The 27,867-nt window shown below is 36.2% G+C and overlaps 1 protein-coding gene across 1 annotated transcript in view; it reads right to left on the reverse strand.

The window, feature by feature from the left end:
• Positions 1-27,867, reverse strand: part of LOC150081788 (splicing regulator SDE2) — a 150,983-nt gene that overhangs the window by 81,008 nt on the left and 42,108 nt on the right. Inside the window, exon 4 of the mRNA XM_090379664.1 lies at positions 13,194-13,363. Within this exon, the coding sequence (XP_090235790.1) occupies positions 13,194-13,363 (170 nt within the window). The remainder of the gene's footprint in view (positions 1-13,193; positions 13,364-27,867) is intronic.

A 27,867-nucleotide genomic window follows, 5' to 3' on the forward strand; every position in this document is an offset into this window, starting at 1 on the left:
TTTTATTTTCTAAATATAGTTTCTGGAGGTCGACTTCTAAGTTATCAAGATTAATGCTCGTAAATAGACTGTTAAAGTCAAATGTTTGTATTTGATGAATATTGTTATTTTTTAGAGCATTTATAATAGGTAAGTTATTATTTATTATAATAGTTTTATTTAAGTTATTTAATATAATTTTAAGTAACTTTTCTAAAGTTTTTCCGGGAAATTTAGCATAACTATCTCTACATGATGTTATGAATCTAAAAGCAATTGGTGTTTTGTGAAATTTGGGTATGCCATATATAAATGGAAATTTTAGGTTATTATACTTTAACTTTAATTTTTTATGCAATGCAATTAATTTTTTGATTATTATATTATGGGAAGATGCTATCTGTTTATATGTATGGCTAGACTGTAGTTCATTTTTAATGATTTCTATATATGATTTACATATGATTGCATAATTACAAGCAGCTTTGTCAACGGGAGTAATCACAAAATGTTCATGTATATCTTTGAGCTGCCTATTTATTAATTTGGTATTATATAGATTATCTTGTATGAATTTCAATTGATTATATTTGCTAGATATGATATTAAGCATTGTAAATAGCCACATGTGGTATGCTTCAACCGGTATGTTATGGTTGTATGCTGATCTTATGCAATATTTAAGTAAATCTAGATATAACAATTTTTTAAAATTAGATTTATTAATAGGTAAATTAGGTCGAAATTTAAAACCCAGTGATAAAATATCTCTAAGTTCAGGATATGGGATTATATCTAAATTGCCGGTTATAATGTGATTATGGTTAGGATCCACGTATCTATGAAATGAAGGTTTGTGGCAAACACATGTATCCTGTCCGATATTAATATTGTGAAGGTTTGTAGCTATTGTTTTATAGTTACACGCTTTAAGACCAAATGGTCTAGAATATCTAAATCTGATATTAATATGTAAGTTATTAATAGGCAGCAAGTCATTACGTATATTAATAGTTTTATGTATATCTAAATTATCCATTAATTTATTTTGAAAGTATAAGATGAGGACAGAATTTTCCAGCTGCTTGCTAACATTCAAAATATGACATCTGAATTTGACAATGTCTGATATGATGTGCATAAGATGAGAAGATACAAAGACGTAATCATTGGTTTTTCTATTTAGTGCTTTGAGTACACTAAGTTTGATACTGAAAAGTGTGTTGTGTATTTTACTAATATTTATAGCATCCGTGTCCCACATTTTGAATAAATCTATAAAGTCTCCTAGATGCTCTCGGTTGCTATTATATGTGTTGGATTTACTATATTTCCTATTGCGATTATATTTACGAAGTTTGGCAATTTGAAACATATTATAAACGCAAATATCTTTTAAATTATTCGTCAAATATTTTTGATTAAATTTATTATTTAGACCGTATGGATATAGTGTTTTATATTGTAACATGCTAATATCTTCTTGCAATAATCTATCATTTGTGTTATTAATTACGTTAAGTATTGAAATGAAAATATTACCAAAAGTATGTTTTTGGAAATGTCTGAATTCAATATCATGTTCCAAATTACCTGTTTTCTTGCTGGATTTGTTATTATAAGTTTTAATATCGGAACGATGAAGGTTCATTCTAATATTTAGTTTATTGCTAGTTTGACCAATATATTTAACATTGCAAGTACGACATGTGATCATATATATATATGACGTTATTCATTTTACAGAATATATGTGAATTCGTATTAATTGTAGCATGATTTGGATGCATATAGGGGCAAGTAAGACATAATTTGTTGTTACAAGGTTGAAATTTAAGAGATGGTGATCGGATATTAGTGCCAGAAGCATTATATGCCAAACTGCTCTGTAAAGTGTGTGATATTTGTGTATGTGTCGATGTATTAACATGGCTAGGATTACTATCCAGGGCAACAATAGTATCCTCGGTCACTTTTATCCTACTCTGCCGATGTAGTATATTATTATTATTATATTTAAGTGACATAATAAGAGCAAAGTTAATATAAAATAAAGTAAAAGCAAAGTTAATATAAAATAGAATCAAGATGCGCAATCATAAATCCATGAAGGTAAAATTAAGAAGGATCGATGCAGTTAAGAAAATAGAAAAAGAAGAAAAAGCAATCTTAGGTAGTGTGTACTTAACCCAAGCAAAGCTTTTGTATATAATTATAATTATTGATAAAAAAGTAAAGAAAGTTAAAACGAAAGTAACTGTAACTAATATGTATTTATGAGTCAATGCAGTTGCAAGCAATCATGCAATGCACCCATAATGTCTATAATATTACGGATAGTATAAAGAAAATAAATCCAACAATAATACCATCAGGGACCTAAGACAACGCAAAAAAAAAAAATTAAAAAAAAAATAAAAATAATAAAAATAAAAAAATAATAATAATTATTATCGCTTTTTACCTACAATCTAGATGACGTCAACTGGGGCCAACCACCCAGAATGAAGGCAAAAAACGACAAGGTTCTCTGTTTCTGTGATGATCAATATATGCTAAGTAATTTAAATCTAAACCAAATATAAACCGGTATAGGCCGAAAATAAATCGAATATAAATCGAAAGATGATAATAAAATTTAGAAATATTAGAATCAAAGGTAAGAAATATAAGTAAAATATAAATGTAAGCATATATTAATCATCGTTGACCCGACAGAGAATGTAATTTAATGATTAAAATAAGATTAAATATATAATACATACTACATATTGACCGTATCTAGGACATAATGTAATAGTCGTCAAAATAATACGTGGTGCCCCCTATGTGATGGATACGGTAAAAATAAATAAATAAATAAATAATTAAATTAAATTAACGCATAGAGAAACATGCAGATAGTAAGAAGAAAAACTAAAGGAGTAGGAATAATAGAACTTGAACTCCACAAAGGCGAAAAATAGTGGTACAGATAAGAAATAGTTTCTCCTACGTCCTCGGATTGCCCTAATAATTTCGGAGAAATAAAAATAAAGTGTGTAGGACAGTTTAAAGACATTACAAGATATAAGTTGTGGCTCAGGTATGCCCGGGATCGCAAACCCGTTCCTATAGTAGGACCCTGAGCTGAATTTGCATGTTATCTCGGCGTGAATTTAAGTAAATTTAAATGAATTTAACTATATATTAACTAAAAAAAAATAAAAAATGATACACTGTAATTTGCAAGCCAGTGGGTACAAGTTTTCTACGCCGTAAGACACCAAGAATGCAAAGTGTATCCTATTTACATATATACATGGCACTAAATATAACGATTATATTGGAAATTATATTAAAACAATAGGTTCAGAAAACAAATTTTTGAAATTAATAATGTTTATCGCTTTCCTGAAATGATATTTCAGGTAAGTGATAGGGAAATTATTATTGATCAACCTGCCGTACAACACTGTTAAGCCCGCTGAACAATTTTTATTACTATTGCAGATATAAGCAATTCTTAGACATTGTGATAAAATTGTATTAGCATGCACTGATTTTGATATATTAGATTTCCAATTTGTAAGGCTTACTACGTTAAAATTGAATGCATCTCTTTTATTATATACGTTTACATCTATATTATTATTATGCAATATTTCTATATGAAGATCCAGATAATTTGCTATAGTATCAGAACTATTAGTTTTTTCCAATACAAGTTCTACTGGATATAATTTACTGTAATCCTGGACAAAATGTGGACAATTAAAAACACATATATCATCTACGTATCTATATATAAGTAGGTTATCTTGGAATTCTCTTTCTGTATAATGTAGATAAAGGTTTGCGATTATGCTTGATGCTGGACTTCCCATAGGGGTGCCAGTCACTTGTAGGTATAACGATGTTCCGTCATATATATAATTATTAAAGATGCATAATTTTATTAGAGAATCCCAATAGGTTAAATCAACCTTTATAGCATTTTTATTTTCTAAAACGATGATTAATATATGCTTACATTTATATTTTACTTATATTTCTTACCTTTGATTCTAATATTTCTAAATTTTATTATCATCTTTCGATTTATATTCGATTTATTTTCGGCCTATACCGGTTTATATTTGGTTTAGATTTAAATTACTTAGCATATATTGATCATCACAGAAACAGAGAACCTTGTCGTTTTTTGCCTTCATTCTGGGTGGTTGGCCCCAGTTGACGTCATCTAGATTGTCGGTAAAAAGCGATAATAATTATTATTATTTTTTTATTTTTTTTTATTTTTTTTTATTTATTTTTATTTTTTTTTTGCGTTGTCTTAGGTCCCTGATGGTATTATTGTTGGATTTATTTTCTTTATACTATCCGTAATATTATATATATATATATATATATATTTTTATTTATTTTTTTTTTTTTTGAGGCTCATAACTTAATAATTCATGTAATTTAAAGTTAGATAAACTGAAATATCGGACCATACTTTTTAAACTTTCACTGATTATTTTTTTAAAAAAAATTTAACATTGTTATATCTGTTATTGAATGAATACCATTTAAGTTAATCTTCAAGTAAACAACATACCATACTTGTTTTAGTTTTACTAATTAGAAAAATAAATAAATTAATATATAAAAAATCAAAGTGTGCAGCAGAACCATGTGCAACCTAAAGGTAAGTTACATGTCAACTGAATATTGTTGGCATTTATTTTGGGTTTTGTTTACGCTCTTTGGATGTAGTGTACAATGAGGGGTGGAGTTTTGGAAGCTGCAAAAAGGTTTCTTTGTCAGACCCTTTCTCTTTTGTTGTATATTCCAACTGTTACAGTAAAACCTTCTTCTCTTGAAAACTTCAATAGCATAATCTTGAAAAGACTGGAATACATAATCATCCTCTAAGAGAGCATCTTCTTGACCTTAAACAAGCATTCTTACTTCAATCTTAAGCTTTCTCCTAAGATCATTGTATAAGTTACACTCATAAAATATATGCAAGCAGTTCTCTTTCTGTCCACACATACAGAAGTCATTATACTGTAGACCCAGCATGAATAACTTCTCATTCATTGAGAAATGCCCAGTTACTAAAAAAACAAGATGTTTCTATACTTAAGGAAAACTATAATCTGCTCTTATTATTAATTAAAAACCTAACATCTGGTTCGAAAGGAAAGGCATGTCCATGTTACATACTTTCCCATAATATTTAAAAATAACTAAATGCACAAGGCATAATACGTTAAGAGTTTAATACCTATATAATATCAGTGTATATACACCATAGATAACTCTTAAGAAACTACGGTAGTAGTGTGGGAGGCATCATTTGCTCTGTATCTCATATTGTGCTCTTCCTTCAGAACGAGTTGCCATGGTATTGCACTACCTCGAATAAGCAATGCCTCACTGATAGAGAAGACTATTGTTACTTATTCTCAGTGAGTACCACTACCCAAACGTGCAGAGATACAGAGCAAATGATACCTCCCACACTACCATCGTAGTTTCTTAAGAGTTATCTGACGCCTCCGTAGTCAGGTGGGAAGGAGCAGCAGTGCGTAGCACACACTTCTTGATTAGACCAGGGTTCGAGCCCGTCACCACCAAATACGGAGGATGCGGAAAGATCAGGGAATGACCACCGCATATCCCGGGAGCAATATGGAGTTAGTTGCTAATGCTCCTAAAAAAAAAAAAAACCAAATAAATAACAAGAGTTATCTATGGTGTATCTACACCGATATTATACAGATGCTTTCCCATAATGCACATCCAGGACCAAAGTCAAAATGTGCTAATTCTATTCACCAAAATTTATAATAACTCCTAGGCTAGTTTGCAGGCCTAACAAATAAAATACATAAATAATTAAAAGAAAATATAATATCCATTTACAATATTTACATATTCATTCGTAGATGATTGAATGAATTTTATATATACACTGGTGTTCAAAGAAAGTGCATCATTCCTTAAAATTGTAATTGTCATCCAAATAATGTAAGTACAGGAACTCCCCAACTTACGTAAGGGTTGCGTTCCGCGGAATGCTAGGTAAGTCGAATTTTATGTAAGTCGGGGAATTTCCCATATGCTTGTGCAGCACTCGCATGTGCTCTCTAAATTGATTGAATCAAAAAAGAAATGTTCAACGAACATGTAAATAGAATTATTTATTGTATTTATTCAATTTTTTATATCATGCACAGGAAAAATTACGAAAGTGTGCAATTTAAAAAAAATTCAAAATTATCAAATTACAAAAAAAAGAGAGGAGACAGGCATAACATCAGTAAGTTATACCTCTCGAGCATCATTGCCAGAATCAACTTATTCAGCTGATAAGTACACCGCTGCAGAGGTTGACGGCTGTGGAGATTTAGAAGGGTGTCGGCAGCTCAACCTTACAAAAGAACATATTAATGCAGTGGTTTTCAACCTTTTTTAATAATGGCGCCTCTGAGTAATTTATTTTATTTTGTGGCACCCCTACTCAACTACTCAATTTTCTGCCTGTTAGATCCGATTCTCTCTTTCTCTCTCCTCTCTCTCTCTCTATATATATATAATATTAAAAAATATATATGTTATATGATAGTTATTACAATAATATAATTATAAAAATTACATTTCATAATGCAAATTATATATATACAGTATATAATAATTTTATTCTTTATATAGACGTACTAAGTAAACATCAATTATAGATCACCACAAAATTAAAAAGATACTGTACACTGTTTTATAATGAAATAAACATATTAATTAAAAAAATAATAAGTTTAAGTAACTTAAACCCAAATTACGTGGCAACTCTGGAATTTTGTCGCAGCACCTTAGCTGCGGCACCCTGGTTGAAAACCACTGTATTAATGGATGACTGGATGGTGGCTTTTTCTTTTCATCATAGACTTTTTTGTAGCAGGCAAGCATACCATTCACCCCTCTGTTAACTTTTAAGAATCGTTCGCTGTAGGATTCACCTTCTCAAACCTCGCCATTGACGACGCAATTTCAAAAAATGCCACTGCCATCTGTCTGGCGATGAAGCGTCTCGGCTCCTCATTTGTTTCATCTTGAGCTTTGTCAGAATTTTCTTTTTTTCACTATTGCTGGCTGCAAGTCAATATGTTATTCGTTAGATAATTCCTTCTCTTCTTCCTCTATTAACTCCTCCACGTCTTTGGCATCAACCTTCAACTGAAGTAGCTCTGCAACCTTTACAATCTTATCTGCAACCTCTTCATAATGATTCGTCTTTTTCAAATCCTTCGTAGCCTTTTATGTGCCGTGGGCATATTTTTCTTCCATGCGCCATTTAAACAACTTTTAGTAATTTCCGCCCAGGCCTTATTAATGTTTCAGATGGAGTGGTAAATATTGTAAGATTTCCAAAAGTCTCTCAACATAAAATTTTCTAATTGTCTACTGCAGACAATGCCTGAGCAAATGTTGTGCATAAATAGTATGCTTTTAAATTCGAAATAACACCCTGATGCATGAGTTGGATGAGTGAAGTCGTGTTTGGCGGTAGAATTATGACTCTCATGTTCGAAATTAAATCATCTAGATGGGTAGGGTGTCCAGGAACATTACCCAATAGAAGCAAAATCGTGAAAGGAACATTATCGTCTTTACAATATTTTTCAACATCGGGAATGAAGCAGCATTTAAACCAATCCTCAAAGAGAGAGATATTGTTATCCATGCTCTCTGGTTCAATCGGAAATGCATGGGTAGGGTGGCTTTATTGGTGCCCTTAAATATACGAGGATTTCCAGAATGGTACACAAGCAGTGGTTTTAATCTGTAATCTCCCGCTGTATTGTCCCCAAGCAAGAGCGGACCCTATCTTTTGACGTCTTGAAACCTAGCATTGTCTTTTGCTCTTTGGCAATGTATGTTCGATTCGGCATTCTTGTCAACGTTAAAAATTTGCTGCGTTGAACAGCCGCCTTTATCAATAATTTTTCCCGACATATCACAAAATTTCTCTGCAGCTGTAGAATCGGCACTGGTGGCTTCACCGCATACTTTAACGTTGTGGAAACAAGCGCGATGCTTGAACCTATTAAACCACCCGTTGTTTGCCATGAACTTGGCTTCGGGTTAGTCCTACTTATCCTTAATATCTTTATAAATACTTGTTGCTTTTGCTTGAATGGTCATTAGACTCAGGGGCACTCGCTTCTGAATCTGATTTTCCATCTTCGATATAGCACCCGAACGCTGTTTTGTGACACTGTTGATCATAAATGTGTCGATCCTTTAACGTGTTCTTTTATACACACACTGTCCTTTAAAATAGTATTCGCCGTTGAAGCAGCGAGACCTAATTTCATGCAACAGATGACAAACTTTGTCCTGCTTCATACTTCTTAATCATTTTCATCTTCATTTCTAAATCAATTTTGTTTTTTTTCCTGGAACTGCCAGCACCTGCACTTTCTGTTAGTCTCTTTCCCTTAATCATTGTAATATATAAATAGGAATGAAGAGAAGTTTCTGAAAATTCGTTTTTTATATGATTGAAGATTTCAGTGAAGGGGAATACATTTCATTATAATAGCGTAAAAACCCACACAATTGCAGTTATCGGGATTATTGCAAATGCAAAAAGTTCGAGTTTACACCCGTTTATAATTAGATGCACAAACAGAAAAGCCCAACAAACCGGAAAGTGCAAATTGTTTTTATTGTTTTTTGGTCGTGACCTCCAGAAACGTGTTTTAGAAAAATATTACAAAGGAGTTCAAAATTGATTCTTATAATGGGAACATATGATAACGATGAAAGGGTAGTGCAATTTCCATTATAAATATGACCTTTTAGAGAGATAAATAGCTTAGTAATATAGCGAGATTTAACTTCCAAGAACTTGGAGCGAATGACAAAAAAAGAAAAGAAAAAAAAAAGTGTTATTGGGTTTACTTTATGATATTTTCATGATATTTCCATTTATTCCTATGGGATGCAAAATACATTATCACGAATTTTTTAAGTTTGCACCGGCCAACAAAAACTTATGTCAAGTCGAATTTCCGTAAGTCAGGAGTTCCTGTATATGTCAATATTTCTTAGAGATTGCATCAGATAAGATTGACACACACAGATAATGACATAATATTGCATCAGCTGTTACTTTCAGCTATATAAGCACGCTCTGCAAGAGTTGCAATCATTCATTGCTTCTGTCAGGATGGAGAGTTACGTGCAGTTGACGCCACAAAGAAAGAGTGCTATTATTGCTTTATGTGAGGAAGGATGTTCCCATCATATTGTTTATAGAGTGTCTTGTAATCAGTCAACAGTGAGTACATTTCTTTCCAAACTCAAGAATACTGGTTCTGCTGATAGGAAAAAAGAAACCGGACACAAACGAGTCTCTACGCCAAAACAGGACCGTGTTTTGAAGCACTTATGCCTTAAAAACTGTAAAGCTTCTCTGTCTGAGCTGAAAAGAGAATGAGAAGAACATACAGGAGTAGTAGCAAGTACAGTAACAGCCAGAAGACGCCTCTTCAAAAATGGACTTGTAGCCCGTCGTCCTAAGAAGAAGCCACTCCTCACATATAAAATGAAAAAGGCCCAATTAATTTGGTGTAAGGAGCACGGCAAATGGACCCCCGAGCAGTGGAAGTCAGTTATTTTCTCAGATGAGACGAAATTCAACTTGCATGGCTCTAATGGATACCTGGGTATACTGGAAGGCATATTGCTGCCAATCATTAGAGACCATTCCAAACTGCCAAGTAACTGCATCTTTCAGGACAACTCTGCTCCTTGTCATCAGACAAAAAGTGTAAGTAGGCACTTCTATAGTTACTTTAGCTACATTTCTGCATAAGAGGTTCGACAATAATGTGTTTACATTTGTTACAGGTGAAAAAATGGTTGGAAGAAAGGTCCATTACAACTCTTAGCTGGTCAGGAAACAGCCCAGACCTGAATCCTATAGAGAACTGTTGGCATTGTGTGGAATCTGCAGTTGCCAGAAAGACACCAAAGACCCTTCGTGATTTTCAGGAAGCCATAATTCGTGTTTGGAACCACGAACTATCAGTTGATTATCTTCAGAAATTGATCTTGTCAATGCCTCGACGGTGTGCTGTTGTCATAAGAGCCAGAGGCGGATCAACTAAATATTAGTTTGCACTTGAACTTTTCATTTTGTTTTCCATTTAAAATGATAAACTGAAACAAATTGAGGGCTTCTGATAACATTTCAGCCATAATTGTTGTGTTTACCAAAACTGTTTATAAAGGTTGCAATGCAAATGCTCATTTTGGAATGTTTTGAGAGCCCCTGTCAAATATTACTTAGTTTTGCCTTAACTAATAATAAATATCTTTTGTTTATATTTCTATTTATGATGCTGATTAATGTAACGTTGTTGTTGTTGGAGTGGGATTTATTGGCGCAAGGGCTGCTATGACCATATTGCGCCTTTAATGTAACGTACCATCGCGAAAAAGGGTTATAAATGTGAAATTCCTAGGTGATGCACTTTCTTTGAACACCAGTGTATTTACAAAGTTAAAATTAAAATTTTGAATGAAATTCCTTAAAATTTAAAAAAACCCAAGTAAAATCTCTACAACCCATAAAATCCAAATTAAATTATATGACTAATATAATTTAATTCAAATTAAATTGTATCATGATTTAATCCAAACTAAATCATATCATGAACAAAAAGAAGAGCTTCGGTAGTTTAGCCTGAAGGCAGTGAACAGTGCCTTGCACTGTCCAATGTGTCCGGTTACAATGTCCCACCATATGGAGGTATGCTGTCAGTAGATATTATTGCTGCTGTTCTTTTAAAAATATTAATAATAAAATCTAAAAATAATCTAAATAAAAACTTGTCCAAAACGAATTCTGGAAGTGAATCAACAGAGATTCTTTCTACATGGATGGGATACACATACACTTAAATAGAAAAGGTGCATGAATATTTTTTAATGCTATCAAAGCAGTGTTATGTGAATCGGAAAACTGCTAGCTGGGGGGGGGGGGGATTCACAGACTAATAGATTAACGGTAGCCACAGGCAGAGGTGAAAGCGATTTTTGTACTGGGAAGTTCAAGAACTGCTGGGAATCATCATGGAACAAGTAAATACATGGGTTGTGTTAGGATATCTAAAGGTAAGAACATGTGCATGTACACTGAAAGGACAGAATTCATGGGCAACGAGACGCTGTCACCCCACTCACTAGTGGATCAACCCACCACTTGGCAGGTATATAGGTACAGTGCATGACTTCATTCACGTAGACGATAATGCAATGTCAGTAAGGATAAACATCATGAGTTAACCGACTTTGAAAGAGGGATGATAGTGGGCGGTGGACACATGGATCACTCTATTGGGGAGGTGGTAGAGAAATTGCACTCTCCCCATTTGACAGTATCAAGAGAGTATCGGGAATACACCATTTCTGGAATAACATTTCATTTTGGACGACAAAAGGTCGTGGATGAATGTGGCCGTCAATGTCTGTCTTACATTGTTTCATCCAACCAGAAAGCAACAATTGCAAAAATCACCGCCGACTTCAACGAGGGAGGTGCCAGGAATGCATACCAAGACTATCAAGCTATCATTAGACACAATAGGTTATGGGAGCTGCCAACCCACCAGAGTACCATTGCTAACACCACGACACAGGACTGTACGCCTCAACAGGGCGAAAGAACATCGGCACTGGACCTCGGATGATTGGAGATGGGTATCCTGCTCCAATTACAGTGTCCAATTAGTCCTGTTTTCAGTTATTTCAAACAGACGGGAGGATGCATATCTGGTGGAAACCGCACCAAGTTATGCACCTGTCATGTCAACAAGGAATTGTTCAGGCTGGTGGATGGTCGGTAATGGTCTGGTCATGTTTAACTGGCCCACGTTGGGACATCAAGTATGTCTAGACGCATCTCTCAACAGTCCAGGTTACTTGTCCATCCTTGCAGACCATCTACATCCCTTCATTGTCATTGTGCACCCACAGGGCAATGGACTCTTCCAGCAGAACACTGCACCTCCCCACAGAGCCGTGGTGACTAGAACATGGTTCGAAGAGCAATCCGCAGATTTTACCACCATGGAATGGCATCCCCGTTCACCGAACATGAACCCTGTGGAGCATCTTTGGGATGCTGTGGAAAGTCCGTTAGAGCTCTGGATCCTCCACCCTGGAATGCGACGGAATTATGGGCAGTGGTGCAGCAAGTATGGACGGAAATGCCCGTGGAACGCTTTCATCAACTTGTGGGCTCAATGCCTTGCCTTGTGACTGCCTTTATCAGAGTGGAAAGGGGGGGCCTACCCGTTACTAGGTAGGTATCTCATGATTTCTGCACACTCAGTGTATACTGGCATGTACACCAATGCGATGAGTATACTAAATAAATTTAATGAATTTGAGGTACTGGCGAAGACATCAAAGGCTGATGTTGTTGGGATATCAGAGACACGGTGTCACACAGAGATAAGGAATGCTGGAACTAACTTCCATCTGTCGTGGTGGAGGTCAGCAACTTAAATAAGTTCAAGGCAGAACTAGACAAACATTTGGAGTGAATATGGATGAGTGAAATGGGAAGGGAGTTTTTTTTTTTTTTTTTTGGCTGATGCTCTATAAGCTTGCTTTCCTGCATGATATGCCTCTACTAATGCTAACATTTTCAGACCATATATGCAGATCATATAACATTACACTGATCTTGTAAATATTCTCACTATGTAGTAAGACAGGCAATAATAGACACCTGCTTCCTGATCAGACCAAAATTATAAGAAATTAATTTGATCAATTTTCTTTATATCATTATCTCTAAGATCATTATCATTATCAGAGTTTCCATAATAACTGATCTCTGGAACAAACTTTAATGATTTCTTTTCTGTCACGTACCCTTTGAAATCCTTTAGCATACCATAATCTGGTATGATAAAGAATTGGTTGGTTGGTCAGTAATAAATTTTCCAAATAAGCTGGAAACTAACATTTGTATTACTAAAACATGTATTTTTAGGACTAAGTTTTCATCACATTATTCAGTCTTGTTAAAGTTAAAATTGGATCATTTCATTCAATATAAAATTTAATAAGGTTAGAACAGCTTTGATAAAAAAAAAATTATGTAAGGAAAAATCAGATGTAATTAGAAATTTTTTAGTATTCATAACTGCCTACACTACAATTACCTTGCATCAGAGCACTATCAATCTGCTCATTGAGCTCCGATCGCTGCTTATCATAAACTGGATCACAAAAACTATGATTTGGAACAGAAGTTAATCTTTCTAGTTTATCTCGCCGCCTTCTGGCTTCAGCTTCTTCACGTTCAGCCTGTGTTGCTAACCATCTCTTCAACCTAATATTAAAAACATTAAAAATAACATGTCGTGATATATTGTGACCAATTTATATTTAAAATTTTGCTTTAAAACTTAAAATTTGCTTTATAGAAAAGTTCAGTTGCTTTTTCTCAACTGGAAAGTTGTTCCCTGTCCTTGGTTCAATCTAAAAAAATCATCAGTATACTTTTCAAACATAAACAGATTTTATTTTTAGCAAAGAAAACAAAATGCAATGTTTTTAAGATTGAGATGCGATACCCTCATGCACCAATAAAATGTCATCAGTGTACTTCTGTTCCAGAAGTACACTGATGACATTTTCAGATTCAACCGAGGACTGGGAATATCTTCCCAAATGTGAAAAAAGCAATTTATTAGGCAGATTTAAAATTTAGTAACACTTATTAAGTGTTAGTAAAATTTTTGTAACACTTATTCACATTTTAACAATAAATTTCAAAAATTTCATCCCAAACACAACAAAAAAAGTCCAGATAATAACTAGCTTAAAGCTGAAAATAAACGAGATAGATGTGGTGCCTTTTAATCAAAACACCTATTATTACCCCAGGGGTTCACATCTGGTGAGTATGGGCTTGGCACACCTAGAGTCCTGAGCTGGATATCATCATTCTTCTCTCTTTTGGTGATTCCCTTCTCTCTCTCTCTCTCTCTCTCTCTCTCTCTCTCTCTCTCTCTCAGGGTACTCAAATTTTTTTTGGCTGGTGCAGCATAAGCCTCAGGCTTCCTTGCACCATACAGCTAATAATAATACGTAGGGTGTTTCTAAATTACAGCAACGTAAAGTAGTTCTATATATGCAAAAACAAGTAAAAAAAGTTGGTATAACTACGTCTCTGATTCAGAACAGTTAAGGAGCTAACGGGGGAACTTTTTATCAGCATGGCCAGCACTTGTAGGTAGAAAGAATATTTTTTTAGGGATTGTATTCATCTGAAGAAAGGTGGTGCAAGGATTTTTGCTAGTATCATTGCAGATACATTAACGGTTCAAGGAAACTGCATTTCAGTGAGGAGGAAGGTAACACAGATTCACATTTATCTGATGATATAGGTCAAAGTAATGCTTGGAATCATCTCAAGAATTCTTGTTTGTTGCCACAACAGTCAATGCTGGCAAGATATTCTGAGTGTAGCAACACTTCAAATAAGCAGGATGTGAAAGATATGGAAGCAAGACTAGTAACTTCAAGGGGTGTGTCAGGGTAGCAAACTATAGAAGAATATTTAGTCTTAACTGTGTCTACAATAATGTCAATAGAATGGTTGAATTTGAACTCCTGGGTTGTATATCTATTGCTGACGCATAATAAGGCTAACAGAAACGTGGTGCCACCATGAAATAGAAGATGACAAGTTCCATCATGGTATGTATAATGTATTTAGGAAAGACAGGGATGATACAAGGGGGAAGGGGGTCAATGCTTCTTTTCCAAAGCAGCCTAAGCACAAAAAGAACTTTTGCTGAGTCTGAAGATATATCTGCCAGCATAGAATCGGTATGGTGAGAGTCAATTAGAAACAAGGGTATACTGAGAGTGAGAGTAATCTGCAGACCAGAAGATTATGAAGAATATGGCAAGATTCTTTACATGCAAATGGAATGTGCAAGCAAGCACAAATGTCTTATTATAATGAATTCACTCTGCCACAGACTGATTGGAATAAGTGGGAGGGAAACTCCCCTTGGGGAAGACGTTTTCTAAATAAACAAGATTATTATTTGTACCACATTGTCAGAGATAATACTAGGAGTGAGAATATTACTGACCTCATCACTACTCACAAATTAGATGACATAACAGCAATTAAAATACAAGAACCACTGGAAGGTAGTGATCACATAGTCATCAGAAGATGAAGACAGATGTTGCAGTAGTTAAAGGCACAGGATTTAATTTCAGAAGAGGAGACTTTGAGAATTTAAGGCACTATATCTATTAATTTGGTGGATTGCAGAGTGAGGGTGAATACACTTGAATTAAGAAATACCTTTAAAGCAAAAATCACAGAATCTATGAGCGTATACATATCATTAAGAAAATATTGCAGGAGGGATCCCAGAATGGATGAATGCAGAGCTCACCAGTCAAATAGAGAAGGAAAAAAAATACCAGTAGCTAAACAGTTACAGTGATGAATAGTACTGACGCCTACAACAGCTAAAAGTTCATTTAGTATTACCATTAGTAGAGGCATATGATGCAAGAAGGCTAACTTATACAGCATTAGCCAAAAAAAAAAAAAAAAAACATTCCCATTTCCTTCATTCATTCACTCCAAATATTTGTCTAGTTCTGCTTTGAACTTATTTAAGTTGCTGACCTCCACTACAACAGATGGAATTTTGTTCCAATTAACAACAACCAGCTGGCTCAAGGAAAATTTCCGCACAGGTATTCTACAATTATCTTTCCTCAATTTGAATTTATGCCTCCTCAGGTGAGTCATCTGAGCAAGATGAAGAATCTCATTAGCAATGAGATTCCTCAAACCACTCAAGGCCTTATACACCTCAATTAGAACACCTCGCAGGTGCCTAGTCTCCAGAAGCTACAATTTGCAGAACTTAAGCCATTCTTGGTAACACCAACCCTTTGTTCCACTCACCAATCTCGTTGCCCTTCTCTGTACTCGTTCCAGCAGCTCTACATCTTTCCTAAAATGAGGTCTCCAGACCTGTATACAGTACTCAAGGTGTGGCCTAACCACTGCCTTATACAAGGGGCCAATCATCCCCTTATCCCTGCTAGCAAAATTCCTGTATATCATTAAGAAGACACCATGAGCTATTCGTACAGCCTTTTTGCACTGTTCAGAAAACCTCATATGACTGCACAATTACCCCCAGGTCCTTTTCATTCTCCACTACCCTGAGTGTTTCTACACTTAGGGTAGTGGAGAACCACCCAGTTGGTACGTTACTCACAAAGGAGATTAGGCAAGCGAAGGCAGATTAGTATTAGTAATGGCCACATGCTGCAAGGAAGCCTATGGCTTAGGCTGCACCAGCCAAAAAATAATAATAATAAATAAAATAATAATAATAAAATAAAATAACAAAAAATTTATAAAATAAAATAATAATAATAAAATAAAATAACAAAACATTTATAAAATAAAATAATAAGAATAAAAACAAATCAATAATAATAAAATAAAATAACAAAACATTTATAAAATAAAATAATAAGAATAAAAACAAATCAATAATAATAAGAAAAAAATTTTAAAAAATAATAATAAATAATAAGAGAGAAGGAAATGGACAACCTATGCATTTCCCTGCTCCCTTAGGGGCAGGAGCAGCAGTGCATAGCACACGCTTCTTGATCAGACCGGGGTTCGAGCCTGTGACCATCAAATACGGAGAATGCGGAAAGGTCAGGGAATGACCACGGAGCAATATGGCCTTAGTTGCTAATGCTCCTAAAAACCAAATAAACAAACAAACAAACAAACAGCTCCCTTAGGTAATTATCCAGCTGACCTTTGAATTTTCCCCGACTGTCAGCCTCTACCACCCATGCAGGTAACTTATTCAAGTAATTTATAACTCGCTGGCTAAAATAAAACTTCCTGCAATCCAGTCTAATCAACTCCTCTCCCCATAACTTTTAGCATTAGCAGAAGCATGCAATGCAAGAAAGCAAGCTTATGCAGCATCAGCCAAAAAAAAAAAAAAAAAAAAAACAGCTCCCATTTCACCGTTCCGTTCATTCCAAATACCTGTCCAGTTCAGACTTAAATTTATTTAGGCTATCAACTTCCACAACAAATGATGGATGTCTGTTCCGCCAATCAACTACCCGCTGGCTAAAGGCAAACTTACGCACATCTATCCTACAACTGTCTTTTCTCAATTTGAATTTATGCCCTCTCAGGTGATTATTCTGAACAAGAGGAAGAATCCCATCAGCATTGAGCATGCTCAAACCATTCAAGGCTTTATACACCTCACATGTGCCTAGTCTCCGGACACTGTAATCTACAAAACTTAAACCTTTCTTCGCAAGAGCAACCCTCAGTTCTCCCCTGAGCCACAGCACCCCCATTAGCTTGAGCCTTTTGCTTTGCTGCTCAGGTCTGAGTCATGATTTCAATTCAATTTCAGTACAAAATTATAACCCTAAACTTATATCCCAAAGCAGTTATAACACTATATATCTATATATATATTTTTTTCAGTATCAAGGAATATCTCCGAGTTTCGTTATATAACTTCCATATCAAGTTATGTATTAATTAATAATGTTACGTTTGTAAAATCTAAGTCATTATATGTATTTAGTTAAAAAAAAAGTACAATTTAATTGACAATGAAGTTTAACAAGATCAATAAATTTTACTAATTATTTCATAATATTATATACTATACTAAGCTAACGCTATCTAGTACTGGATATAACGTATCGTATAACAATGGCGGCAAGTTATGAACGATAAATCTACGGACATCATCATCAACCATTTTCAATCCACTGCAGGATGAAGGCCTCTCCAGCAGCTTTCCAGTTCCTTCTGTTTTGTGCAATGGCCATCCATTTACTACCTACAAACTCATGAATTTCATCTATCCATCTCCGCTGTTCTCTTCCAGGTTTTCTTCTAACTCCTCTTGGGTACCATATTGTTATTTTCTTAGTCCATCTGTCACATGTCTTTGAGCTATGTGTCCTGCCCCAGACTATTTTAGTTCTTTAGTTTTGATAAGAATGTCCTTTACTTGAGTTTGCTGCCTAATCCATGTGTTTCTCTTCTTATCTAACAGTCTGATTCCCAATATAATTCGTTTCATTCTTCGCTGTGTAGTTCTCAGCTTCTCTTCCTTTCTTTTGGTGAGTGCCCAAGTTTCACTTCCATAAGTTAAGGTGGGGAGTATACACTGGTTCATTATTTTACGTTTCAAACAAACTGGGATATTGCACTTCAGTATGTGGCTATATTTCCTGAATGCTATCCATCCAAAATTTATTCTTCTCTTGACTTCCAGCCATTTATCATTATTACAGCTAATAACTTGTCCCAGATAAGTATATGACTCCACCTGTTCAATTACTGCTCCTTCAATCATTATGTCCCTTTCTGTGGCATACTTGTTCATCATTACTTTTGTTTTAGCCATATTCATCTTTAGTCCAAAATCCTTACTATCTCTGCATAACCGATTAAGATTTTCCTCTAATTCTTTGGGATCATGGCTTATGGTGACAATGTCATCTGCAAATCATAAATGGTTTAGGTACTCTCAATTCACATTGACTCCTTTCTGCGACCAGTCTAATCTTCTGAAAGCTTCCTCAATGGCAGCAATAAACAGCTTCCGAGATATTGTGTCTCCTTGTCGAACTCCTTTCTCAATTTTAAATTTGGTACTGTCTTTGTCTAGTCTAATAAAGGAGGTAGAGTTCTCATATATTTTCTTCAAAATCATAATATATGGGGTGTCTATGCCTTGTCTTTCCAGTGCCAGAAACATTACCTTATGCTGTATGGAGTCAAATGCCTTTTCATAATCCACAAATGCCAGGCAAAATGGTGTTTTATATTCATTTGCTTTCTCCATTAGCTGTGATGTTACCTGAAGGTGATCCATAGTTGAGAGTCCTGTCCTAAAGCCAGCTTGCTCTTTCGGTTGATTCTCATCAAGTATTTTTTCTAATCTGTTAGTAATGACCCTTTTGAACAAATTGTAGATGTGGGATAGCAAGCTAATGGTCTATAATTTCCAATTTATCTCCTTTCTTATGCAGCAAAACTATGATTGCATTATTCCACTGCGTAGGGATCACACCTTTTCTAATGCATTTTGTGAAGAGTCTTGCCAGTTTTTGTGTTATGTCTCTTCCTCCCAATTTTAACAACTCTACAGTAACTTCATATCCCCCAGGGCTTTCTGATTCTTAATTTTCTTCAACGCATGTTCTACCTCATCGGGAAGAATATTGGGTATGTTGTATGTGTTGCTAATTTGCGATCCATCTTCCCCACTGCTGGCATCATTCCCTCGCTCCTATTATAATTCTCTATAGTAGTCTTCGGCTATTTGAATTATGCCTTCTCTGCTATTTATAAGTAAAAAGGTAAAGTAGCCATTATCAACCCACTGCAGGATGGAAGCCTCCTCAACAATTCATGCTGAGGAAAATGAACCATAATCTGCCACGCTGGTCCAGTGCGGGTTGGCAGCTCGACCGTATTCAGCAGTCAGGGGCTTGAGCCCCGGTCTACTCAAAGAGCGTGTGCTACTGCACTCCCGCTCCTGACCACTCGGCTATGGATATAAGTACACCCTCACTATTCTTCAGTTTCAGTATCATTTGTCTTTCTGTATTACTGCTCATGGCTGCTGATTTAAGTCCTTTGTTTCCTCTTAATGCTCTAATTTTCTTGTGTTAAATCTTCTAATGTCCTCTCTGAGTCTCCTTCTAATGGCTTTGCATAACTCAGTATACTCAATTTTCTCCTTGTCAGTGTTTATCTTGCTCTTCATTTGTCACCTTCGGTTCATCATAACAAATGTTTCTTGACTAATTTTTTCTTCTTTGGATTTCTTTTTCCCTATAGGTTTTTTGGGTTTTATCACTTTCTGAATGTTACAACTTCAGAAAGTTGTAACATTCCTCGTCGATATCTTGGTCCTGAGCAGTCTGCAGAAGCTCAAACGGACACTAAGTATTAAATAACTTCCAAAATCTCGCTATCTAAATTCAGAATAAACCAAGGATCTTGACTAGGTCTATAAGCTACTTATAGAAAATATTTTAATATAACAATTAAGTCAATAAGGTGGCTAAATATAGCTAAAAACTTTCCGTTCGCTGGAGCTGCAAAACTTGTAAAACATGTGAATAGGATACCCTTGCCAATACTAAGTGATAACCTACAAAATCTCTATCAAAGTTAAAAATTAAACTAAGTATTGTAACTAGGAATATAAAGCTACTCTAGAAAATAAGTCAATATGCCAATTTAAGTTAATAAAACAGAAAAAATTTTAAAAAAACTTCGCCTCCACAAGGCTACTCTCGTTCCCAACTTGAAATTATGGCCCCAAGTTCTAGAATCATTTATAACACCATGAAAATTTCATCCTGATTCATTTTGTGTATGCCTCTCAGAGCCTTTAACACCTCATTCAAGTCTCCTCTAACGTGCCTAGTTTCCAAGTTCTGCACAACCCACATAGTCAAACTCATTCAAATGGATGCCCTTTTGCCGATCTCAACCAGGCAAGTTACCTGTCTTTGAACCTTTTCAAGAAGAACAATGTCTTTCTTTAGGTGCTGTCTCCACACTTGAACACAGTATGGCAAGTGTGGTCTAACAATAGCCTTATATAATGGGATTATGACGTCCTTATCTCTACTAGTGATTGTTTGATAAATCATCAATAGGACACCATGAGCCCTCCTTGCAACCAGTCTACAATGCTCGGAGAACTTCATATCTCATCGTATCATAATACCCAAGTCCCTTTCCTCCACTACCATCTTTAGTTCAATTCCGCCAAGTGTGTAAGTTATTTTGGGGTTACTGCTCCCCAGGTACAATACTTTACACTTTGCTGGATTAAAGCATTGCTGCTATTTTTCTGACCATCTCTGAATATCTAGGTCATTCCGAAGCAGCTGTGCTTAGCAGCAATCATTAACTACTCTACCAATTTTTACATCATCTGCAAATTTAGACATCGCACCCTCTATCCCTTCATTGATGTCATTTATGAAAATCAAACAACAATGGTACTAATACTGATCCTTCGGAAACCCCACTTCTTACATCAACCCAATCTGAGGAATAACCATTTATCACAACCCTCTGCCTCCTGCCCTGAAGCCACCCTGCTATCCACTAAGGATTTTCCTTATGATTCCAACCTGTCCCCAGCTTATAAAATAACCGCTCATGTGGGACTGAGTCAAATGCTTTGCTGAAATCCAAAAAAATAACGTAGAAATTATTCCCTAATTCCTGCTCTTGGGTGACCCTGTCCAAATAGCTAACCAGATTAGTTAAACATGATTTTCCCTTTACAAAACAATGCTGAGTGTCCTGCAGAATTCCATTTCTATCTAAGTGATCCTGAATTCCACCCTTGTTCATAGTCTCCATGATTTTCCCTACTACTGAAGTTAGACTAAACGGCCAGTTGTTGTTGTTGTTATTTGGTTTTTAGGAGCATTAGCAACTAAGGCCATATTGCTCTGGGGATATGCTGTGGTCATTCCCTGACCTTTCCACATCCTCCATATTTGGTGGTCACGGGCTCGAACCCCGGTCTAATCAAGAAGTGTGTGCTACACACTGCAGCTCCTGCCCACCTGGCTACGGAGGCGCCCAAATGGCCAGTAATTTCCCAACTCACTCTTAGAACTGCCTTTATGTATTGGAGATACATTGGCACTTTTCCAATCCAGCGGAATCACTCCCTAGTCCAGTGATGCTTTCATAATTAGCCACAATGGTTCAATGCATTCACTTGCCACCTCCCTTAAGATTATAGGGTAAATGCTATCAACCCCAGGAGCCTTATTGGCCTGTAGACTCGAAAGTTTTTCCATTAAATAAATGTGTGAAATTTCAACATCATTAATTACATTTTTTTCAACTTCACTACCAGAATTTCTCATTATCGTGAAGGGTTTTTCTTCTGTAAATATCGATGCAAAGTAACTGTTGAGTTCATCTGCAACTTCAGCTGTGGTATCTAATACTATCCCCATTACATAAGTGTCCGATCTGGTTTGTCCTTCCCTTCTTTGCATTTATACATATGAAGTATTTCCTATCCCACCCCTCTTTGCCAGTGATTTCTCAATCTGCCTTTGCCAGCCTAACCTTTTCAGTGGCATTATTACAGATCAATTTGTAGCTGTTATAAGCTTCAGTACTTTTTATTCCTCTGTAACCTTTCCATGCCATCTTTTTCTGCTCTAGTAATTTGGCAACTTCATCATTCATCCAACTTGGAATCCTCCTCATGGAGTATTTTTATATACTCCATGAGGAGCATTCAACGCTTCTGCGATTAATGTTTTAAAGGTATATCATAATTCAATTGCATTCGCTCTCTGTGAGATATCTACCCAGTTAATAGAGGCCATGTAGCCTTAAGGCATCGTAATTTCCTTTACTGAAATAACTCATTCCTTTGCCTTTAACTACTGCTAACCTCTCTCTCTCTCTCTCTCTCTCTCTCTCTCTCTCTCTCTCTCTCTCTCTCTCTCTCTCTCTCTCTCTCTCTCTCTCTTCATCGTCCACTGTAGAACTCTGTGATCACTTCCTGCTGTATACTGTCAGCCCTATTATGTCATCTGGTTCATGGGTGATGATGAGGTCTAGAGTATTCTTTTCCCTAGTACTTTCCCTGACATGTCGATACAAATAACAATCATCTAGTTGATTTAAAAATTTTGTCCCCCATGTGGAGTTTCCTTCCCATTTGCTCCAATCAATTAGAGGCAAATTGAAAGTACCCATAAAACATTCACTCTTACTTTCCCATTCCATTTTGCATATAGAGGCTCTCATCATAATCTTCAAAATCACCTGGCCTGTAGATTACTCCCACTCTCTTTATACCTTTGCTTACAACTATTTCACACGATACAGCCTCTATACAAGCATGCGAAATGTCTGAAGCCGGAAAAGTTTTTGTCACGCTCAGGCTACTTTTGTTAAGAAGCATGACCTCATCACCCCTTCTATCTTCCCTGTCCTTCCTAAATACATTATACATACTGTACTGAAACTTATCATCCCTTATCGCCAGGTGGCACCACGTTTCTGTAAGCCCTATTATATCAGAGTTATTTGTCCTAACCAGCAGTTCAAATTCACTCATTTTATTGACAACACTTGTGACATTATTGTATAAACAATTAAGACAGTGTTCTTGTACAGTTAACTACCCTGACACACCCTTTAAAGTTATTTAAGCTCACTTCCCTGTCATTTGCTACCTGCTCATTTGAAACGCTTTTGCCCTCAGAATGTCTTGCTACTATGTTTTGTTGCAGTAACAAACAAATACTCTTGAGATATATGCAAGAGTTAATTTGAATACTATGATATATCAACAGAGGAATTGGATGCAAAGAATAATTTTAATATCATATACTTGGATTTTAGGAAAGCTTTTCATACTATGGCACATGGAAGACTACTGTACAAATTGGAGAAGCATGGTATTAAAGGCAAGTCGCTACAATGGATAAAAGGTGAGTGTGAGAAGACAGAGAGTGGTTATCAATGTACACTGCTCTTCATGAACTAATGTTTCTAGTGGAGTCCCCCAGGGTTTGGTTTTGGGCCCATTGTTGTTTTTGATGTGTCAATGATATTGATGAAGGTATATCAGGGTTAATGTATAATATGCAGACGACACAAAGATTGGCAGGGCTGTTAATGACAGTAATGATAGTATGCTACTGCAACAGGATCTAGAAAAGTTAGATCCTGTTGCAGTTAGTTAGGCAAATGAAGTTTAACATTGACAAATGTAAATTACTGAATATGGGTGGCAGTAACCCCAGAATACCGTATCAACTGGGTGGTACTACACTCAGAGTAGTGAAGAATGAAAAGGATCAGGGGATAATTGTGCAGTCAAATATGAAGTTTTCTGGACAGTGCAAAAAGGCTGCAAGAATAGCTCATGGTGTCTTGTCAATGATGTCAATGATATACAGGAATTTTGCTAGCAGGGATAAGGGGGTAATTGTCCGTTTGTATAGCAATAGTCAAGAGTACTGCATACAGGTCTGGAGGCTTCATTTTAGGAAAGATATAGAGCTGCTGGAACGAGTACAGAGAAAGGCAATGAGATTCGTGAGTGGAACAAAAGGTTTGTTGTTTCCAAGAAAAGATTGTTAAGTTCTGCAAATTGCAGCTTCTTCCTCTTGCTCAGATTACTCACCTGAGGGGGAATACATTCAAATTGAGGAAAGGCAATTGTAGAAGAGATGTGTGGAACTTTGCCTTTAAGCAGTGGATAGTTGATAGTTGGAACAAACTTCCATCTCTTGTAATGGAGGTCACCAACTTAAATAAGTTCAAGGCAAAACTAGACAAACATTTTGAGTGAATGGATGGGTGATATCGGAAGGGTGTGTTTTTTTTTTTTTTTTTTTGGCTGATGCTATATAAGCTTGCTTTCTTGCTTCATAGGCCCTACTAATGGTAATGCTACTCTGGGGATACTGCTACCAATATGCAGTACTTTACATTTGTCAATGTTAAACTTCAGTTGCCATCTCTCAACCCATTTGCTCAACTTTTCCAGATCCTGTTGCAGTAGAATACTGTCATTAACAACCCTGCCAACCTTCATATCATCTGCAAACTTAGACATTAACCCTGATATAACTTCATCGATATCATTGATAAATACCAAAATCAACAATGGGCCCAACACCAAACCCTGGGAACTCCATTAATAACATTAGTCCATGAAGAGCAGTGTCCATTGATAACCATCCTTTGTCTTCTCCCACTCAACCATCCTTTTATTCATTGTAGCAACTTGCCCTTCATGCCATACTGCTCCAATTTGTACAGTAGTCTTCCATGTGCCACAGTATCAAAAGTTTTCCTAAAATATAAGTATATGATATCAAAATTATCCTTTGCATCCAGTTCCTTTTGTGACCACATCATAGTATCCAATCAAATTTGTCAGACAAGACATCCCTTTAAAAAACCCATGCTTGTCTAGATCAGTGGTGTCAAACTGGCGACCCGCAGGCCGCATCCGGCCCCCGAAGCAATTTTACACGGCCCGTGAATACATTTCAATTATGCGTTTGTTGTAAATACAGTGCTTATAGTTTTAGAGACATAGAGACATGGACTTAGCTTATGTGCGCGACTGCTATTGAAGGAAAAAGGGATAGAATGAATAGGTTGGGGCTTTGTTTTTGTATGTATGTATGTATTTGTCTTGGGCGGCACCTGGAACGTTATGTTGTTGTTGTTTGGTTTTTAGGAGCATTAGCAACTAAGGCCATATTGCTCCAGGAATATGCGGTGGTCAATCCCTGACCTTTCTGCATCCTCCTTATTTGGTGGTGACGGGCTCGAACCCCGGTCTAATCAAGAAGCATGTGCTATACACTGCTGCTCCTTCCCACCTGGCTACGGAGGCTCCCCTGGAACGTTAGTTCATCTCCGCCTCGTTTCACTTTTAAATTAGATTCTGCAGAAATGGCCAGAAGTGAACTGGCTGTCTAGCTACCCGGAATCGGCAGGTCGGAAACGCGCCACCACCATGGGAAGGTAGACCAGGGGCAACCAACCGGCGGCAACAGAAGAGAGGGATACCAAGAAAAATAGTAAAAAAAAAAAAAAAAGAAGAAACTTATACAACTAAACACTGTACACAAGATAACCTCAACAGATTGAGGTAAACACAGATGATACTTTGAGGTTTCAAAGTAAACAATGCAAGTAATCTTTTGCATATTAACATAAAAAAAAAAAAAAGTCAAAAGAAATTATTTAAGGATAACAGTACCATTCAACCGACAAAACTTTACACAAGCATTTTAGCCCAGAAGCAGGCACAAACCTTATAAACAGTTGAGGTTAAGTCCAGAAAGTCCTGCAGTCATTAGTAGCAAAGTCACAGTCAATCACGAATAACAAAGTCACAGTCAGTTAACAGCCATCCGAACAAAGGAGCACAGGAATTTTCATCGCCAAACTGAGTTGTAGGACACTTGTAGAGTTTCAACACACACACACACACACACACACACACACACACACACACACACACACACACACACACACACACACACACACACACACACACACACACACACACACACAGAGTGAGAGAGCACAAGTCCACGATTGTAGATCTTGTTGAAAAAATGGATGTCATTGCAGTGAAGGTGAAGTCTTGAGCTGAATTTGAAACATTTACATGTGCAGTCATTGCAGAAAGGATTGCAAGCCTTTTATTGTAGGTTGCCTTAGCAAAATCCTGAAGGGCACGGTAACTCGTGGCATTTGATACAAAACTAGGTTCCAATCCTGATGAAAAGTTGGGAATTGCATTCTGCAGAATTACTCGAAATTCACTGTATGAGGGACAAGAGTACATGTGCTGCCAATCTTCCACACTGCCACAATGACAGAGTTCCGTAGGAGACAAGCAAAATTTAAACAGTTTCTTATTTAATGATCCATGTCCTGATATCAAATAGGAGGTAAACAAGTCAAGGCTAAACCAGACTGTAGATTTTTTATCCACAAGAGAGTCAACTTCACGCAAAACCTTATGCGTTACACTACCCAGTGTTGTGCCATCCCACCTAACTCTGCCACAAATTGACCAACTCTTGCCAAATTCTTTGTCGTTCAGCTTTAACATCGACTTGAGTGTTAATAGAAATTCCGAGGATCTGAGTGGGAATCTGACGTTTCAAGCGATAACATAAGCCTCTGAAAATTACGTAGAGATCAAGTGGTAACGTCCCAGCTAAAACCTGCAAAGCAGGTGTTGAAACTGTTCGACAAATCTTCAGTATACAAAGTAACATTGTACGCTGGATTGACATCAATTTCGGTTGAAATTGTACAGTCCGCACCCTATGGAACCAAGCGCCAGCAGCATAAGCAACCATAGGGAGAAACACAGAGTTATAGTAGATTCTTAAACATCTTCTAGAAAGACCCCCACCCAGTTCTAGAAACTCTGACAAGAGCGCCGGTGAAATTTCTGATCTTAATTCGCAGATTGGATAAATGAGGGAGAAAATTTAACTTGCTGTCAATAGTTATTCCCAAAAGTTTAATTTCCGTTATTAGAGGTATTTGTGTATTGTTTATTTTAACTCTTGGTGGTCGACGAACGTCCAATTTAGAGCCAAGGATCATAATTTTTGTCTTGGTAGAACTAATTTTTAACTTATTTTCAACTGTTCATTGTTGAAGATCAGATAAAACTTTCTCAGCGGATATTTCAATAGATCTTGAATTGCCCACCAACAAGGACTGTCAAAATCATTCGCATATGCCATGATCTTCACGTTGTCAAAGGTTGGGTAATTCAACCTTGCTGTGTCATGTCATTGTCTTTGTCACTCTATGCTTGTATGCGGCCACGTGACTGGGGTAAGGTGGGAGAACTTCCCACGTCGGTACAATCAGTAAATTTAGTTCGCCAGCCGACAGTTGGTGGCGCTTCAGTATTGTGGTGTTTCCGATTTTTTTATTTGAGTTGGTACTTCTGATATATATTTTCCTTGAGTTAGTTACTAGTTAGATAGCTGGATGCACAGCTGCGCAGTTCATATTGCTATATAGATGGAGACAAACTACGGCTTATAAAACCTGTTTATTTGTTTGAGATGGAGACAAACTACGGCTTATAAAACCTGTTTATTTGTGCTTGTTGTTAGATCTACAATGTAGATCTAACAATAAACGATAGGTATTGATATAATGTAGATTCTACATTATATCAATGCCTATCGTTTAGAATTGAG

This window comes from Mastigoproctus giganteus, chromosome 8 (genome assembly GCF_048544385.1).
Source record: "Mastigoproctus giganteus isolate SK-2022 chromosome 8, ASM4854438v1, whole genome shotgun sequence".
NCBI lineage: Eukaryota > Metazoa > Arthropoda > Arachnida > Uropygi > Thelyphonidae > Mastigoproctus > Mastigoproctus giganteus.